At 34.6% G+C, this 19866-nt stretch overlaps 1 protein-coding gene across 1 annotated transcript; it reads left to right on the forward strand.

The window, feature by feature from the left end:
• Positions 1 to 1255: 1255 nt before the first annotated feature.
• Positions 1256 to 19640, forward strand: LOC25482512 (mediator of RNA polymerase II transcription subunit 23). The gene is made up of 21 exons (XM_013611087.3): positions 1256 to 1502; positions 1576 to 1619; positions 1743 to 1842; positions 2590 to 3579; positions 4372 to 4606; positions 5034 to 5251; positions 5557 to 5764; positions 8372 to 8652; positions 8901 to 8984; positions 9603 to 9697; positions 10756 to 10918; positions 11068 to 11313; positions 12287 to 12457; positions 12665 to 12778; positions 12865 to 12990; positions 13895 to 14043; positions 15352 to 15592; positions 15699 to 16473; positions 17113 to 17294; positions 18861 to 18964; positions 19053 to 19640. Exons 1-21 carry the CDS (start codon positions 1383 to 1385, stop codon positions 19252 to 19254), a joined length of 4848 nt encoding a protein of 1615 aa, XP_013466541.1. The 5' UTR covers positions 1256 to 1382; the 3' UTR covers positions 19255 to 19640.
• Positions 19641 to 19866: the final 226 nt, after the last annotated feature.

The following is a 19866-nucleotide window of genomic DNA, read 5'->3' on the forward strand; positions in this document are numbered from 1 at the left end:
TGAGAAGAAAAAGGTCGGTGAGTCGCAATTAATTTGTATTAAAAATTTAGGGGTGTTTTAGTAATTTCTTCTATATAACAAACTTTTATTTTTCTTTTGGCGGTGGGTCGTGGCCCAATTACGCCCATTAAGAGCTCTGCCACTGCCAATGTGTCAACCACATGTAGAGTTTGCACTTTGGAGACAAGGAAAGTTACGGCAAAAATGAACTATTTACGGGTATGTGTTACATTAATCAACAATTAGTGTCTATGGTATTTGACAATAGAGCAATGAACTCCTTCATTTCTTTCAATTGCTTTTGACGATTCATGCTAAAATTATCATCAATGTTTTAACCCATGGTGGTAACCACAACTATTAAAGGTAGGATTGAGACTACTTTAATTTGTGAGAAATGCCCTATCACCGTTTTTGAACAGTTCATCCTAGTTGATATTATTAGACAATGTTCATAAGATTATTCGATGCCTTTTTATTAGAGGACAAAGTTTTCTTTTAATGCTTAGAGGGGTTACTTAAACTGAATAATAAATGAGTGATATACTACTATACTAGTAGTTAATGAATGAGTTTAAAGATTATTTTCTTTATAACGAAATTACTTCTTTACCACTGGAAAGGGAGAAGATTTTATATAGACTTGGTTCCAAGAGCAGAACCTATTTCCATTGCATCTTATCTGATGCCTCTATTTGAACCAAAGGAACTTAAGACACAATTGGAAGATCTCATTCATAAACACTTCATTAGACCCAATATGTCTCCTTATGGTGCACCAGTTATGTCGATCAAAAAGAGGGATGATAGGATGCAATTATGTGTCAACCTAACAAACTAACAATACAAATAAATATATGTTACGACAGATTGATGATCAGTTGAATCAATTTAGAGGAGCATCGATCTTTTAAAAGATTGATCTACGCTCAAAGTATCATCAAATAAAAATAAAAAACTCATACATACCAATACCAAAGACAACATTCAAGATCTCTTACGATCATGTGAATTCTCGATTTTCCAACCATATCTTGATAGATTCGTGGTGGTCTTCATCAATGTTATTATAATCTACATAACATAATTTAATTAGATGCATGCTTAAAAAGATCTTTTTTTTTGGTTACATTACATGCTTAAAAAGATCTGTATACGATAAAAAAAAATATACGGTGCAAATTATTACCGAAGATATAAAAAAATACGATAAAAGAAGTAGTTATTAATGGTAGTTATTTGTATTTGACTTACACATAGCCAAAATCGGATTTAACCGATGCGATACAGTGACACTTGACTTTCAACGTTCCTAGCTTCCGCTACAACACTCCAAAGCTTAAACCCAGAAACAAAAACGAAAATTGAATGAAAGCGTGAAAATGGATCAATCTCAAAATCAAAGATCAATTACAACAACAACATCACAATCGCGTTCTCTTCAATTCCACCCAGCGCGTGTTCCAATTCTCGATCTCTTCAACCTCTACTTAGGACTTGGAGTAAGAATTTTCTTTCCATTCTCTTTCTTTCCTCGATATTTTCATCTTCCTCATTTTCTTTTTGTTTCTTCAGAGAAACAGTCGTAACAAACCTGACGACTCAATCCGTGAACCACCGTAAGTTCACTCACTGCAACAATGCTCAATTCTCGTTAATCCTTTATTTTTTGCTTTGGTTTTTTAGTTTAGAGAATTTGTTTAGGGTTTTGTAATGTGTTTTTGTTGAAAATTTGATTTCAGGAACAAAACGCAGAAACGTGTGCACGCGATTAACAGAGAGCTTCCACCGCCGAATGAGCAATTCATTGTTGATTTTGAGCAGCTTCAGAGTCAGTTTCCTGTGAGTTTTTTCTCTTCAAATTACGGATTTTCGCTTTCTTGTTTAAGTGATGTGAAAGCCTGCAAAGATGGAATTGTTGATTTAGGGCATGTTTAGATTGAAATATTTGAGCTTATCTACTGTCATAATGTTTGGACCGACTTATTTGAGCTAATCTACTGACATGAGCACTTGTGAGACGGTTTGGGAGAACTGGTGAAAACAACTTATAGCTTATACGAAAACAATTTAACTAGTTTTATCTTTTGTCAAGGAGATAGCTTATGCATATGAGCTTTATTATGATAAGAGATTGTGCTATAAGCTGCAAATTATGTTGTTTATCCAAACAAGAACTACTTGGGACAGCTTATGGAAACAACTGATGACATTTATTTAATCTTTTGACATATAAATAACTTATACATAAACACTTATATGATAAACGCTTAATTAAACTCTTTATCGAAACAGGGACTTATTCTTCAAAACTGTAGTTGCTGACTAAATCATCAATATTTTGAAAATCTTCAATCATATTTAATGCATGTTTGGATGACTGGTGACACTGGAAAATCAAAGTGAGCCATCGTGATTCTGTGAGACTACAAAGTGCAGTGTTTGCCAAAATCACCACAAGTCACTGTGATTTTGCCAATCTCTCCTCTTATGCAAACCAAACATTCACTTAGTGGTCATGGACAATGTTTATGCGTTTCTGTTGTCATTGTTGTATTTATTTATGTTAATGGTGCATTTTTATATCAGGACCATGAGCAATTGCGTTCTGTGACAGAAGCTATTCTTATACCGCTGGTCGTACAGTGTAGTGGTCATGGGCCACGGTCAGATTTTCTGCTTTTTGTTTTACGGAGCTTGTGCGGTATTGGGTGCATTAACTGGGACACCTTTCTTCCGGCCCTTGTTTCTTCAGTTTCTTCAGCAGAAATACCGGTTGGTCAAACGAGTCAAGCAGTGTCAACAGTTACCTCCTCTAGCTTATCACAGTCGGGAATGCTGCCTCCGCCAAGCACAATTGCTAATTCTTCTAATTTTCAGTCATCAAATCCCGCATCTCCATTGACTTCTGTCCATACTATTGGCTCCCCTGCACAGTCATCTATTGAGCCGTTGTCTTGTGCAGCTCTATCTCCTGTAAAATCATCTGATATTTCCTCGGCTGGACAACAGTCTAAACAAAGAGGTAGCCCATCTGTTAGAAATAATGATATCAGTTACAGTAGCCTTCGCCAGCTATGTTGCAAGATTATTTTAACTGGTCTTGAGTTCAGTTTGAAACCCATGACATATGCCGAAATCTTCAACCATATGCTGAACTGGCTGGTGAATTGGGACCAGGGACAACAAGGAGTTGATGAATCTGATAATCAAAAGTCATGGAGACCTGACAATGCCTTAGTTGCATGGCTACATAGTTGCTTGGATGTGATCTGGCTTTTAGTTGACGAGGGAAAATGTCGGGTTCCCTTTTATGAATTATTACGCAGTGATTTGCAATTCATGGAGAATATACCTGATGATGAAGCATTATTTACACTTATCTTGGAGATCCACAGGAGACGAGATATGATGGCTATGCACATGCAAATGTTAGACCAGCATCTACATTGCCCTACATTTGGGACTCATCGGATCCTGAATCAGACAACACCTACTATTTCAGGTGAAGGAATAGCACATTTGCGCCTATCACCAATCTCATATTTAAGTGTGCTTGGGGAACCATTGAACGGAGAGGTAAAAAATCTCATTTCTATTTCAAGAAACTCAATATTGATGAATGAGACTGTACTTGAATGCTTGGATACTATCATATTCTTCAGCAAACTAGATATTTACAATACCCTTTTTCATCTCTTGTTAAAAATGCAAAATAACGACCGTCTTAAAATCAATACTACCTGTACTAAGATTTTTGCTATGAAAGTGAGGCAAAATGGTTAGCCAAGTAATCACTTGATCAACCAAGCCTTCACAGCACGTCAAATAAAAAGTTGACTGGAAAGTTGTTTAAAGTAGGGAATCAATTTCATAATTCTGAAAGATTTAGTTTGAGTTATTAATGATTTATTTATGCGGAACATTTGATGTAGCTGTTCAGAACTGTTTATAAAAATGATTGAGCTAGTAAATCTAGTTACCCTGTTTGCTTCGGTTTTGGGCATCAATAAGTTAAATATGATCGTCACGTTTCCACTTACATAACAATCTGTATATATGCACTGTGTTTCTGGCTTTTTCCAGATCTACCATACAGATAGAATATTAGTGGCATGGCATTTCGTCACTGTTTATTTCATTAATTTTCATTAAATATATCTATCGATATAATTGATTCTAATAGACAGTCCATTAATAAATTTTCTAATATTCATTGATTTCTCCAATTTGAATGTCAACTATTATTTAATTTTTTTTAGTTTGTCCAATATTCTGCAGTCTTATTCTATTCTGATGGAATGCATGTATTTGAGTTTGATCATAATTTGTCTCGAGTTGATAAACTAGTGTCTTGATGTTTGTTTGTAGGATATTGCAATCTCTATTCAGAAGGGAAGTTTGGACTGGGAGAGAGCTGTACGTTGCATCAGGCATGCTCTTCGTACTACACCTTCACCTGATTGGTGGAGACGGGTACTGGTACTGGCTTCTCCCTACAGGCCTTCAGCTCAAGGGCCTACTGCTGGTGCTGTTTTTTCTACGGAAATGATCTGTGAGGCAACTATTGATAGAATCGTAGAACTATTGAAATTAACAAATTCAGGCAATGATCCTCTCTCTCTCTCTCTCTATATATATATATATATATATATATCGTAGATAGAGTCGTAGAACTGTGTGTGCGCGCGTGTGTATTTCAACTCACAAAACCCATGTTAGATTGTCTTGTTGGGATTTAAACACTGCTCGTAGAAGTAATGTGGATTCAAGTTTAGGCAGGAATCTTGTGGTAATATTTTAGGTAGGAATCGTGTGGATGTGGTTGTGTTTATTACCTCTCTGCGACTAGATAGCTACTTCGCATCTTGTGCTACTTCCTTTCGATCTTTCCTTATCATCTCCTCCCTCTGACATGCCTTCTTTCCTTTTTTCTTTTATAAGATAATCTTTTATCCTAATGAAAATGATGATTGATTCTAGGAAAGCATGTCTATCACATTTCAGAAGCTAATTTCTTCTGAATTTTGCAGAGATAAATTGCTGGCAGGAATGGCTTGTCTTCTCTGATATTTTCTATTTTCTTATGAAAAGTGGGTGCATTAATTTTGTCGATTTTGTGGACAAGCTGGTGTCACGTCTTGCAGAAGGTGATCATCATACGCTCAAGACAAATCACGTGACTTGGCTGCTTGCACAGATCATACGAATTGAGCTGGTTATGACTGCTTTGAATTCAGATTCTAGAAAGGTGGTTAACGTTAAACATTATTATTGTCTTTTTCTTCAGTTGTGGACAAGCAAAACTTGTTATTCTTTCTACTTTCCTTTTGATGCAAAGAGAGAATATTTTTTGAGGTCTAAAACATATTTTAGTAATAGCACAATGATTTATGGAATGAATAATTTACATACCCGGACTTTCTAATGTTTCATCCACTTAAAATAGTAATTTAATGCTGGGACTGCTACTTAAGTTGGTGTGTTACATTATTTTCATGAAATTATTCTTGCTAGCATTAGATGTATAATAATGTCCTAGGCACTGCATGGCAGGTGGAAACAACCAGAAAGGTATTATCATTTCATAGAGAGGACAGAAGTTCAGATCCTAATAGTCCTCAAAGTATCTTGCTTGATTTCGTAAGCAGTTGTCAAAATTTACGCATATGGTCATTGAACACATCAGCCAGAGAATACCTGAATAACGAACAGCTTCAAAAAGGAAAGCAAATAGATGAATGGTGGAGACAAGCAAGCAAAGGTAGATTAAATATGACTATTTGATCATGGTTTAATGTATGACAATGTTAAATCACTAGATAATGGTTTGCTGTTTGTTCAAGTTAAATGTGAGCCATAAATGGTACTGAATAATTGTCTTCAATATACAATGAGACTATGCATATTTATTTATACAGGAGAAAATATCTCAAAAGAGGGAAATTTGGAAACGAGTTAACAATCCAGGGAAACCATATTATCAAAGATAACAAAGAGAAGGACTAACTAATAATTATTATTATTATAATGTAGACGCTCCTTCTAGTTGGAGCATAACATCACATGCATCCAACTTGTTACATATATAATCAATCTGAGGTTCCTATAGGCTATAGAGACTCAATAACGATATCATCCAGCCAATCGTTGGAGCTTTAAGAGGAAGTCTTGATGCCACTTGATTAAAAAAATGGGTTTGCGGAAAGATAAAATGCTGATTAGTTATCGCAAACAAGCTCCATAAGACCTATTTCACTAACCTTCAACTCTTATTTTGAGTGTTTTCACCACAAAAGTTTATAAGTATTGTGAGCCATAACGCGATATTATGCCTCTATATTTAACCTTGCAACAACATTTTGCTTGCTTTTCCTCAAAATTAAGTTTTGCTTAATAAGAACACATTATGCCTCTATCACTCATGGTAGTCAAAATCGCGCTCAAGTCGTAGAATCATTTGATTTTACGATCTTGCTGGGGTTGAGCGAGTTCGTGCCAACAAAATCGCTCACCCTTGTCATTTGACCCTTTCTCCCTCATCGTGCAACCCTTTCTGCCTTTATCCTTATCGCAACTTGCTTCAGTTTGATGGAAGAAATAAAGGGAGAAAACGGTAACCAAAGAGAAGAAAGAAGATGAAGAAATGGGAAACATGGGTGCTGAATTGTTTCTTACCCTTTCTAGATTTTTGTCAACACAGGCCTTGTTTTTGAAGAATGTTAACAAGTATCCTTAGGGATTTTTGTCAACACAGGCCTTGTTTTTGAAGAATGTTAACAAGTATCCTTAGGGCATTGATTAAGGAATCAAAAGAGGTAAGTTTGTATAGAAAAATGTTGTATTTACCACGTTGACAAGTGGTTAACATGTATTCCCAAGAAAATCTTCCCTTTTGTGGATTCCTTAACCAATGTCTTTTGGATACTCGTTAGTAAGACCCTTTTTTATAATTAAAGTGACAGTTTTCTGCGTCACTATGAGAACACATTTATGATACATTGATATGTTTGTTGTTTTGATTCATCTCTTCAACTTGCTTTCATTTTAGTCTTTGCAAATTAATAATAATTTCTAACGTGATATAAAAAGTTAGACACATTATGATAAACAAGTTATGCTATATTATTCTTTAATTATTATAGGAGTATTTTTTTATTTTTTTACTGTCAAGTAATTATGGTGTATTTTGAAGTATTTTTCTTCATCTATTCACTTTGCCTTTTATGTAAATAATATATGAATTTGTGAATCTGGTAGGAACTTAAGATCTGTGTTACAATCACATGATTTACGATCTTGCATCTCCTCCCGATCCTTCAATGGATCTCGATTTTGGCTACCTTGTTATCAATTGCATCACCTACCCAATTTGCAACTGTGTATCCAACAATATTAATATGATCTTTGTTTGTATAAACCCTTGTCATGTGATCTTTTAATATATCTTAGAGTTTATTTTGTCTTGTATGTATGTATGTATAAATTTGTGAATCTAGTAGGATCTTATGATCACACGATTTACGATCTTGCATCTCCCTCCTGATCCTACAATGGATCTCGATTTTGACTACCTTGATATCATTTGCATCACCTGCCCAATTTGCAACTGTGTATCCAACAATATTAATATGATCTTTGTTTGTATAAACAAGCCCTTGTCATGTTATCTTTCAATATATCTTAGAATTCAAACAACTGCATTTCAATGGCTATCGCAACAACGGATGAAGACCTAAACCGAAACGACTATGTGAAACTTATAAAAGCGGAGAGTGGGTCGGCCACAATGCTCTTATACCTACAATTATATATAAGGGGGAAACAGAGTTTGAATACCTCAGGGTTGGGAGCAATATCAGTATTCGCTAACTATGTAAGGAAACTAAATCAAATAATAAAGTAAAGAATATCATATAATTATATATACAATCAACACTTCCTTTCTGTTTGACTTCTTTTTACTATTTTCATGATGTTGAAAGCTGGAAATCCTCATCCTTTGTACTTTAATCTTCTTTTATTGTTGGATATGATGGTAAATTGGAAATAGTTATCATGGTTTACTCTAGTTGTAGCTTAGTTATAGACTAGTAGTATTTCCTTTCGTAGTTAAGACAAGTATAAGGAAAGTCATCCAATTATTATCCTACTGTGTGTGTGTCATGGTGTATCTCCTTCTCCCTGACTAAATTTTTCTTTATCTTTTCTGTTTTTCTTTTGCTACACTTTCTGCCGATCCTTACATTTGTTCTTTACCCTTCTCCATAGTTTTTGGCAGTTTGCTGAGTGAAATATTGTTAAATAGTAGTTAAACTATTATTCTTGTATTATCTGATTTTATCATTCTAATAAACCCTTGAATTTTCAGGAGACCGAATGATGGATTATATGAATATGGATGAACGCTCAATAGGGATGTTTTGGGTTGTGACCTACACAATGGCACAACCTGCTCTTGAAACAGTAATGAATTGGTTAACTTCTGCTGGAGTTATTGACTTGGCACCAGCAACAAATCTACAACCACCTGAAAGATTAGTTTGTACACGAGAAGTTAACCCCTTGCCCATGTCATTGATATCGGGGTTTTCGATGAACTTATGTTTGAAGCTGTCTTATCAAATGGAAGATTCTCTGTTTTCTGGACAGGTTCACCCTCCTCCCTCTCTCTCTCACACACACATATGTTAAGGATCATTTACCACCATACTTTATATGCTTTATACTGTCACAGTATATCTTTTATCATACTATCATTTAGACTTGAGAAAGTCCTGGTAATTATCATTTCAAGCAATGATTTCATCTTCAAAGAATTGGAAAGGAATAATTCTAATGTCCCTTCTCATCAGCTAAAGGAACAGCTCTTTTGATATTTAGCTTCTCTTTGTGTGCAGGTTTTACCCAGCATTGCAATGGTTGAAACTTATACCAGATTGCTGCTTATTGCACCTCATTCACTTTTCCGTTCACATTTCATTGTAATTTCATTCTCCCTTCAGTGATAACAGTGTTACTTTTTTGTTTATATGTCAATATGTAAATAAAAATATCTTATCTTTATTTCATTGTAATTTCATTCTCCCTTCAGTGATAACATTGTGTTACTTTTTTGTTTATATGTCAATATGTAAATAAAAATATCTTATCTTTATGATTCCATTTTCTGCTTAGGCGAAACTACTTTTGCTCTTAACTTCTGATGAAATGTTAAACTGAGTACTAAATGTGCGAAGTTCCATGGTGGAACTACTACATCTAGTGAAAGTTAGCTTTCAGCTTTGGATTAGTTTTTATAATGGAAATTAGTTATATGGGCAAATGAAGTAATTGATGTAGCTTGTTGTTATAGTCCACATGAAATTAATAATAATTTTTTTTTATGGAGTACTGAACAGACTACCAATCTCGTAAAATTACAATATAGCGTTGTTTTTATCTCACATTTTCTTGGTCGTGTCTTACCAAGTTCTTGTCCTTTCCACTGTGGTTTCATGAAGCATTTTGATAAATTTTGTTGCCCATTCATTTTTCTGTATACTTATTATTTGTTTGTTTGCTGATGTTATGATTACATATCATGAAATTGTCACTTGCAGCATTTGGGGCAAAAGAGTCCTTCTTTGTTGAGCAGGCCTGGTGTAACACTTTTGGTGCTTGAGATATTGAACTACAGACTACTTCCACTTTACAGGTGATTGTTTCTATATGGACCATTTAAATTTCTTTTCTCAAAGATAAGGATATGTTGCAATTGTAAGGAGTCCCTGTATCTTTTTTCTCATGTTTGTGCGGTTGTGCCCTTCAGTTCAATAAGTGGTTTTAAGTTTGAACGCTACAAGATCATTTACCATTAGGGGTGCGCATGGGTCATAGAGGAATCCAACTCGGAATTACTCAAACAAAAAGTGCTAAAAACGGCAAGGAAATTGAGAGGACTAAATTGCATCAAATAATAATAATAATTTAAATTTAAAAAAGAGGTCAACATACATGGAGATTGTTATCGATTTGTAAGAATTTAGCGGTTGATAAGTAAAAGAAGAAAATAAGTTGTAGATTGATTTGGAGTGATGGCAGTGGAGAAGATATAAGAGAAGGTGTATTGATGTGACTGCGAGTTTGTGCCATTTATGGGATTTGTGAAATCGGTGTAAACCAATTAAGTAAAATGGGTATACCGGTTTGTGCAGTTTACCGTTCTTGAAGTGATATGGGCTGGTTTGGTTAGTTTAGTTACTGGGATTTTAACATGTGGAAAGGTTTGGTTAGGGGTAGCCAAATATTGTGCACACCCCTATTTACCATTACATCTGGACTCTTTCACTCAATTGTGTATTTATTTTTTAGAAATGGACTTAATTGAGGCTATATATTCTAGACTTTAATATCTTTTTCATTTGCTTTTGGTCCTTGTTTGTTTTAGTTCCCGTAATACTTGTTAATATTAGAATTAGTCCTATACGGTCCTTATTTCAGAGACTAAAATCAATATGATCCCCATCTTTCAGGGACTGGAACGATTGTTAACAACTAGTACATAGACTAAAATAAAAAACGAGGATTAAAAGAAAATTTTCCCATGTTTTAGGGGCTAAAACCAAATTTTTTTGTTTACTCGGAATAAAAGCCAAAACTGTGTATTTGCATGTACAGTTTTTTTTTTCAAATCTGTATTCTATTTTTCTGGTAATTAGATATGCCAAAAGTTATGATTTAAAGATAAAAATATAAATTGTTCATTTTGCATAGGTATCAGGGAAAAAGCAAAGCCTTGATGTATGATGTTACAAAGATAATTTCTGCTCTAAAAGGAAAACGGGGAGATCATCGAGTATTCAGATTAGCTGAAAATCTGTGCCTGAATCTTATATTCTCATTGAGGGATTTCTTTTTGGTCAAAAGGGAAGGAAAGGTATTTGCTTTGGTATCAAAGTTGTAACTTTTTTTTTTTTGGGCAAAGAAACTTCTATTTTATGTTATTTATTTGAGCTCACTCATCACTCTATATGATGACTGGTGTTTTATTTCTTGTCTAAATATTTTATTTTTAACTATTTGCAGGGCCCAACGGAATTTTCGGAAACTTTGAACCGAGTGACTGTTGTAACACTTGCTATACTTATTAAGACTCGCGGGATTGCAGATGCTGATCACCTGCCTTATCTCCAAAACATGTTGGAACAAATAATGGCAACCAGCGTACATACCTGGTCAGAAAAAACACTACGATACTTCCCGTCTGTTCTGCGTGAAGCATTGAGTGGTCGACCGGATAAAAGGAGCCTTGCAATCCAAACATGGCAGCAGGTTTGTTATATTTTCATATGTGCAGGCATGCCTTCAGTAAAGAACAAAGACACATAATGCAAGGTGTGGACAAACCATGTGGGTTCAAATTAAAAAGGGGTATTGATAGGCCCTCAACTGATGTCATGGGCTTGGACTATCAAAACAGGCCCAAGGTGTGGAGGGTTTATATAAGAAATAATAGAAAGGGAGAGAAGAATGATGAGGCGAGAGAGAGAAGGAGAGCAGTAAGTTTGTTAGTGGGAATTCGGTTATATGGGAATTTGTTGAGAGAGGAGAGGTCATGATGAGGGAATAATTTCTGTTAGGCAGAGAAGTTTTCATTCTTTGAGGATATGCTCTAGGGTAGTATGGGTTGTTTATTCCCTTCTGCATTTCTGTTTTCATCATCAACCATCAATAATATACATTGTCCACCATCTCTGTTGTTATTTTACTATTTTACTATTTTTTTTGCAAAAAGATTCTTTGGCAGTAGGAGTAATTTTGATCTTCTTGTCAAGTCTATTTAAGTTCAATGAATACTTATATTTTTCATTCAGAAGTTTACAAAAAAACAGCTCTTCCATCCTGTCTTAATATTGTTTTGCACCTAATACTTCTCCTTCATCTTCTTGGTGCATCACACCTTGTTCAAGTCTCTTGCTTGTCTTTGCTTATTTTTAGCAAGTACGCTGATATTTCCCCATTTTAAAACGGACAATTTTTTATAACACACCTTTTTAAGCTAATCTTTTGTTCCTTGATTCGTCCCACCATTAAGATTTTTTACGCGCTGTCTCAAAGCCTCTTTACTTCTAGTTTCTCTTTGGTTGCTTTTGTGAAATATGAATATAGTAACAACTAACAATGGTCCATAAATCTTGCTTAAGAGTTACTGAATCTTGTGAATATTTTTTTATTTTTTTTTAATAATTTTTTATATGTTGATATTGTTTCTAAATATGCAAATTAATATTTGAGACATGTGCAGGCAGAACAAACGGTTATACACCAGTGCAACCAGCTTCTTTCACCTTCGGCAGATAGTAATTATGTTATGACCTACATCAACCATAGTTTCCCTCAGCATAGACAGTATTTGTGTGCTGGTGCATTGATACTAATGCAAGGACATGCAGAGAACATTAACAGTGGAAACCTGGTATTTATCTTTAACTGCTATCTTTGTCATTGTGCTGGTATCTTTTAATATTTCCTGCTTTGAAATAAATTTATCTTTGTTACAAGGAAGTTTTCCCCGATGCGTTCATTGACACTTATATTCTTTCTTTGTATAAATATTTCCTTTTTATTCCCAAAACTCTCCTAAGCACTCAAAATGCTTAACCTGTTTTCCATATTGGTCTAGGGACGTGTACTGAGGGAATTTTCTCCTGAAGAAGTGACATCTAACATTTACACAATGGTTGATGTTATGCTTCATCATATGCAAATAGAGCTTCAACAAGGACACTTGATTCAGGTTAACAGTTGTGAATGAGGCTTTTTATCTTTCAATTCTGTAAATCAGTATCCTTTTAGCATTCTTCATATAGTTTTGTTTTGTAGGACCTTATGTTAAAAGCCATTTCAAGTCTTGCTTTTTTTGTTTGGACAAATGAGATACTTCCTCTGGATATCTTGCTTCTTGCACTTACCGACCGTGATGATGATCCACATGCTTTGCGTATTGTGGTACGTACATTCAAATTCACTTTGATTATATATATTTTTTAATCCCTACACCAGTCATGACCTCTTTTTCCAAATAGAAAAATAAGTAAAAAGAATGAGATTGAAAGTTTGAGAAAAGTAAGAGCCCATTTACTTTGTGAAAACATTTTCTATTTTCATTTCCTAAAATTTGTGTTAGTTTTATTTGTTTACAAGGAGAAAAGAAAAGAGACACCTGAAGTGAACAACTGTCTTGTGTTTCTGGAAAATGGAAATGATGAAAATGTCAAGAGAGCTATTTTCATTATTTTTAGAAATGCAGCATCAGTAACCTAGCATTTTATCTTCTCTTCATCACAATGGCTCGCTTTAAAAATCTATTTTCTTCCTGTCAACAAGTAAAACTAAAACAAATTTTGAGAAATGAAAACAAAATAATGTTTTCACAAAGTAAATGGGTCCTAAACTTGCTTATAGTTGGTGACATTTTATCCCAATTTTATGTAGTCGATTTCATTAATTCTTTGCATCTTGATCCGTCTATTTCTTCCCCTTTTTTCCATTTAGTTTCTCATTTTTTTTTACTGAAGAATGAAGATATTAGATTTTTGTGGTTAAATTTCACATTTTAGTTTTATTTTTCCTCCTTTGTTTCACATCTTGAGATTCAGTGCTATTTCCGCTCCCAAATTTAGAACACCCGAACATCACATTTATTCATAGATAGAAACACAAGTATTGAAAGAAAACATCAGTATATTACAAGTCATCTATCCCTTTGCATGTCTTGTGGAAATGTATCACGATCTAGCTGAACATAATAGAAAGGCCAAGTAAACATATTTGTTATAATATAAACTAGGGGAAATTAAGCTTCTGTATCTTTCGTCTACTAAGATTAATACTATTTTGGATGTAATTGCAGATTAGTTTGCTTGATAGGCAAGAGCTTCAGCAGAGAGTAAAACTCTTTTGTTTAACTCGTGGGCACCCTGAACATTGGCTATACACAGGAATGTTCAAGCGGGTTGAGCTGCAAAAGGCTCTTGGAAATCATCTTTCATGGAAGGATAGGTACATTCCTTTGAAACAATGAGTTACGGTTTTCTTTGCTGCGATCCATCATCTTTATTTGTCACAGCAGTTGATAAACCCTTTCTTGAAAATTGAAAACATGGAACTTCAAACCAAATTGTTGTGTTATTTGATGGAGATCTGTTAATATTCTTCTTGTGGTTGAAGCCATAAGAAAAGAATGAGACATAATAAAAGATTGATTAATAGCAAAAACTAGAGAATTATTTCTTTCTCATATTTTACAAGTTGTTTGTTCTTGTGTTGTATACTTCAGAATTTTTTAAATAAAAGAAAAAAACTTAAAAATAAGACTAGTGAAGTTCAAAATTATAAGACAAGACATCCCATTAAATCATAAAATAAATAAGACAAGTGAAGTTCAAAATTATAAGACAAGACATCCCATTAAATCATAAAATAACAAGAGAAATTAAAACCAAAGGCAAAAAATGTAAATACATATTAAAAAGGCAAATATGACATTAAAAAAGCAACTTCTTATTTGAAATATCAGAATAAGAAGTAATATATAAACATTTATCCTTGAAAATTCCGGTCGTTCTTCAAAAGAGCATAAAACATCTATATCTTTGTAAAGCCTTGTCCTATCTCTTCTACGATACTCTCGACTAATTTACATTAAGTAGGGGAACTGTAAATCTATGTATTTATGACTCTTTATTGTGGGAGGTAGAATTTCAGAGAGAACATGGAAGTTGTATTTCTGAAAATTGGAACTAGAACTACAATTAACTTAATGCACTGTTTCAGTTATAGCTTTATATAGCTGAACTTAAAATACATTCACTGATTGATGAGATTTAGGCCACTCTACAATGTGACTATTGATTATTCAACACACATGCACCAAGTGTAAAAAATAAAAATAGGGAGATTCAAATTACATGCAGAATATGACATGATTCAATCAAGAAGTAACATAGCATGATAAGACAAAGAATTCTGAAAAATAAGTTGAATCTAAATTTGTTTAGTAATTTTTGAGAAAGCATTCCCAGTTTTTTTTTTTCTTCCCAAAAAGGCTCCCAGTTGTTTTTAATGGAGACCAAAATTACCGTATAAGCTTTAGCTAATAGTAGGTGCACTTCTTGTTAATGCATCCAACATTTCGGCTTGCAACGAGAGAGATGAAGCTTCCTTAAACTGATTTTCGATTTAGCGAGTTTTTGTATGTGTTTACGTTTTTTATTTGGTATTTAAGTATTAAATTCATTGTAATTCTTTGTTCGGGTCCATTACTCTAAAAATTGCACGGACTAATGCTGGCTGCTACAAATGTTCCAGGCAACCTGTGTACTTTGATGATATTGCAGCACGCTTGCTTCCAATTATCCCCTTAATAATTTACAGACTTATTGAAAATGATGCAATGGATACAGCAGAAAGACTACTGGCCCTATATTCTCCATTGCTTGCTTATTACCCTCTAAGATTTACATTTGTTCGTGATATACTTGCATATTTCTATGGCCATCTTCCTGGAAAGCTCATTGTTCGAATACTCAATGTACTTGACATCAGTAAGGTAATGAACTTCATTTTATTTTGTCAGCAGTTTTTTGTTTCCTTAAAGTTGTTTAACTTAAAATTGGTATTACTCTGAACATTTATTGGGCCTGTATTTCTTTCAGATTCCCTTTTCAGAGTCATTCCCACAGCAAATAAGTTCGCCAAATCCTGCCATGTGCCCTCCTCATGACTATTTTACGACTCTTTTGTTGGGAATAGTAAATAATGTCATTCCTCCATTACATAACAACTCAAAATCGGGATCCATAGGAGATTCATCAAACGGTGCACAACGTACTTCACAAAGCAAGCCACCAGCTGTCTCTCAGTCTGGGCCAGCAAATGCTTCAGAGAGTCAAAAGGCATTCTACCAAATTCAGGATCCTGGCACATATACCCAGCTAGTTCTTGAGACTGCTGTTGTTGAAATACTTTCCCTTCCTGTGTCTGCTTCTCAGATAGTACAATCACTTGTTCAAATTGTTGTTAATATACAACCAACATTGGTCCAGTCTAATGATTCTTTCAACGGCTCCTCTAATGGTGTAGGGCAAGGTTCAGTGTTGCCAACATCACCTTCAGGGGGAAGCACAGATTCCATAGGTGCAAGTAGATCAACTCCTTCAACTTCTGGAGTAAATACCACTAATTTTGCTTCACGAAGTGGTTATACATGTCAACAACTGTCTTGCTTGTTGATTCAAGCTTGTGGCCTCCTTCTGGCTCAGCTTCCTTCTGATTTTCATTCACAACTTTACTTGGAGACAACACGTATAATAAAAGAGAATTGGTGGCTTACAGATGTGAAAAGGTCTCTTGCGGAAATAGACTCTGCTGTTGGCTATGCTTTGTTAGATCCAACATGGGCTGCACAGGATAATACCTCCACAGCCATCGGTATGGTTTGGCAAAGGGTTGTTTAGTGAAAAATTCCTTGCTTAAATTGAATCATTATAATTTGAATTCCCTATATCACTTATCTGTCTTGATATTCAAAATTGTGACTTATGTTTGACATATTTGCGTATCTGAAATGCTGTTACTAGGATAGAAGAGAGAAACACTTATGAGATAACATTTATGAGATACTAGGATAGAGGAGAGAAACACTGTTACTGAAATTGTATTTTGTATTGAATGAATCTGCCGATTCTTATCCTAATCTATCAGGGACTTAACCTACACAAACTCTGCTGAGTTGTTACAGCCGTCACTAGTAAGGACAGCTGTCGTGGCGCCACTAACCATATTCTGATTATTACTAAGCTTCTTCTGTTATACACTCATAGCACAGCCTTATATTTTAAAATTCTTCGTTATTGTTTCTATTGTGTATGGAAGCAATTTAATCATTTTACGCAGATGATTATCATTTTCTAAGCATTAAATTCAGCAAGCATCTGAATGGAAACTGAAGTGTTATTACATTGATTTATGGTTACTAGGATATGCTGCTTCCATTTAATCTATGTGAATTACATTCTATTTTTAGTGGTTAGTTGTGCCTAAAAGAAATACTGGCCTTTTTTATTACAGGGAATGTGGTTGCTTTGCTTCATTCTTTCTTCAGTAACCTGCCTCAAGAATGGCTTGAAGGAACTAATGTTATCATCAAGCAACTTCGGCCAGTAACGTCAGTTGCAATGTTGAGGATAGCATTTCGTATAATGAGCCCCCTCCTTCCAAAACTTGCCAATGCTCATGCACTTTTCAACAAGGTACATAAAATTATCAATTCCACAGTTTTAATACAACTTTCATATGTCTGCTAGGTTGAATACTTTGATGTTGAGAACAATAAATGCTATACAAAGAGTCTTACCCTTCGATGCGTGAGAGTAGTTTATTTTTGAAGTCATGATAGAACTATGAGTTCACTCGTTTCTGTTATTTATAGTTTATTGATGTTGTAGTCTTTTTTGTTTTCCAAATATTTAGCAATAAACTTGAGGCTCTACACATTTGAGGATGAGATGTGAAATTTAATTTTCAGGGATTAACCAAGAAATTCTGTTCTCAAACTCAGGGAACTCAATGATTGAATGAGTTCCGGTGATGAAGAGTAAATTTAATAGTATTAGAGAGTTTTCATAGAGAAGAAGATAAGTTTTGTGAAATACGAGTTGATTCATTCAAGATGATTGACCTAGCTATATAGCTGAGGCAATTACAAAATGATCCATTGGAATACTCTAGAGCCCTTTCGACTCACAAATGACACATCACCAAAACAAATTACAAACTAAAAGTAAAATATTACCACCATAGTAAATTACTGTAACAATACCCTCCCCTTCAAACATCCCTGTCCTCAAGGATGAATGATCACAAGTTCCATGTTTAAGAGGCAAAGCTTTCCATCTGATTAGAACTTCAAGAGCAAAGATACTTCTTCAATTGATCATTTTCTATGTAGAATAGCCATAACAGGATCAATATTAGCAGCAAACTTTCAAGTACCATGCTTAGGAGGAAAATTCCTCCATTTGAGAATAATTTGAGTAACAAGAACACTGCCCCTATTAATCATCTTCCTATCCAACAGACACCAACTTCTGGGTTGAAAGAGTAGCAAGAATCCTTGGTTAAAACGTTGGAAGTAGCATAAAGTGGTGCGGCACATAGTTTCCAAGCAAGAGAATTTGTTAAAGAGTCCCATATTAGTTGGGAGATGGCCTGAACAAGTGTTTATAAGTGGGGACAGTTCTCACCTCATAAGCCGGTTTTGTGGGGTTGTATTAGGCCCAACCACAAATTATAAGATGGTATTAGAGCCTCCTCCAAGATCCGTTGGGCCACCCACCATTTATATCCCATGCAGCAAGCCCAATAATGCCAGGCGTGAGGAGGGGTGTTAAAGAGTCCCACATCACCAAAAGAAATAACAAACTAGAAGTAAAATATTACCACCATAGTAAACTACTGTAAGAGAGGAACACCAAATATCGTCATATATAAATAACAAGTTTGTAATTTTCCTATTATTATTTTCGAAGGATTTAACATGGTTACATCAGGATTTGTCAGGTCTTGTCTAAGTATGTCCTTCCTTTTTTATCCATCGATTAATGAAATTACGTGGAGTGTAAATTTAAGTGTGCTAAAGCTGTTTTGAATTTTTTTATTTATTTTCAGGTCTAGTTTACCTTTATTCATAGCTCATGGTCTTCTTTATTGTTTGGATCTTATTATGCATTTATACATAATTTATTGGAACTTTAATGTGTCATTAATTTTTTTTGGGTATTAACTGTTTTACTGTCATCTTCTGAAAAATGTCACAGACCCTATCTATACTCTTGAGTGTATTAGTGGATGTATTTGGAAAGAATTCCCAGACATCAACTGCTGTTGATGCATCAGAGATAGCAGATATCATTGATTTCCTGTAAGTCTTAACAATTTGTTTCAAAACGTCTTACCAGAAGTTATAACAAGTCTCGTGTTGCCACTAATTTTTATCACTTGGTGTTCAGTCATCATGTCATTCACTATGAAGGGCAGGGAGGGCCTGTGCAGGCTAGCAGCAAACCTCGACCAGATGTTCTGGCACTCATTGGAAGGGCAGCGGAGAGTTTACGTCCAGATATTCAACATCTGCTCTCACACTTGAATACTGATGTGAATTCTTCTGTTTATGCAGCTTCTCATCCAAAGTTAGTCCCAAATCCAACTTAGGTCCATGAGTATACTACTAACATATCAGCAAATGGCAAGTTCTCAGTCTTCCATAAGTATTAATATGGCAGAACCTGGTCTTTTGTTTTGGTTTAAATTATTTTAGAGAGAAAAATTGAAGAAAAGTGTCAGTTACTCAAATTAGAAATAGTTATTTTGTGTGGGTAGATATTTATAGGAGTAATGAAATTTTTTAAGTTCAAAATTGGTATAGAGAGACAAAGCATATCGTGGATTCTTCATACATTTTTTTGTAGTCATTTGCGTGTGACAGATGCATCATAGGATTTAGATATTGTAAGAGTCATGAGTTGTATATAAATTGATGTATTACACATTTCTACCCAACTTTGTATCAGAAAATCATTTGTCTGTATTCAATTTCAGTTGACCTTCAGTGTTTCAAAAACGAGTTAGAAAGTGTGGAAATGCCGACAGAAACCTGTTACGTTACGCCTGGCAAGTCCTTTTTTTTCTGTTAACCGTCTGAGGAGTTCGGATAATTTCGAGTTCGACTGATAGATGAATAAATGTTGACCAAAGATTGTTTAAGCCAAGATTTGAATCGGATTGTGCAAAAAGATTGGAGACCTTAACTGAGGTTCACTATCC

Source organism: Medicago truncatula, chromosome 1 (genome assembly GCF_003473485.1).
Source record: "Medicago truncatula cultivar Jemalong A17 chromosome 1, MtrunA17r5.0-ANR, whole genome shotgun sequence".
Taxonomy (NCBI): domain Eukaryota; kingdom Viridiplantae; phylum Streptophyta; class Magnoliopsida; order Fabales; family Fabaceae; genus Medicago; species Medicago truncatula.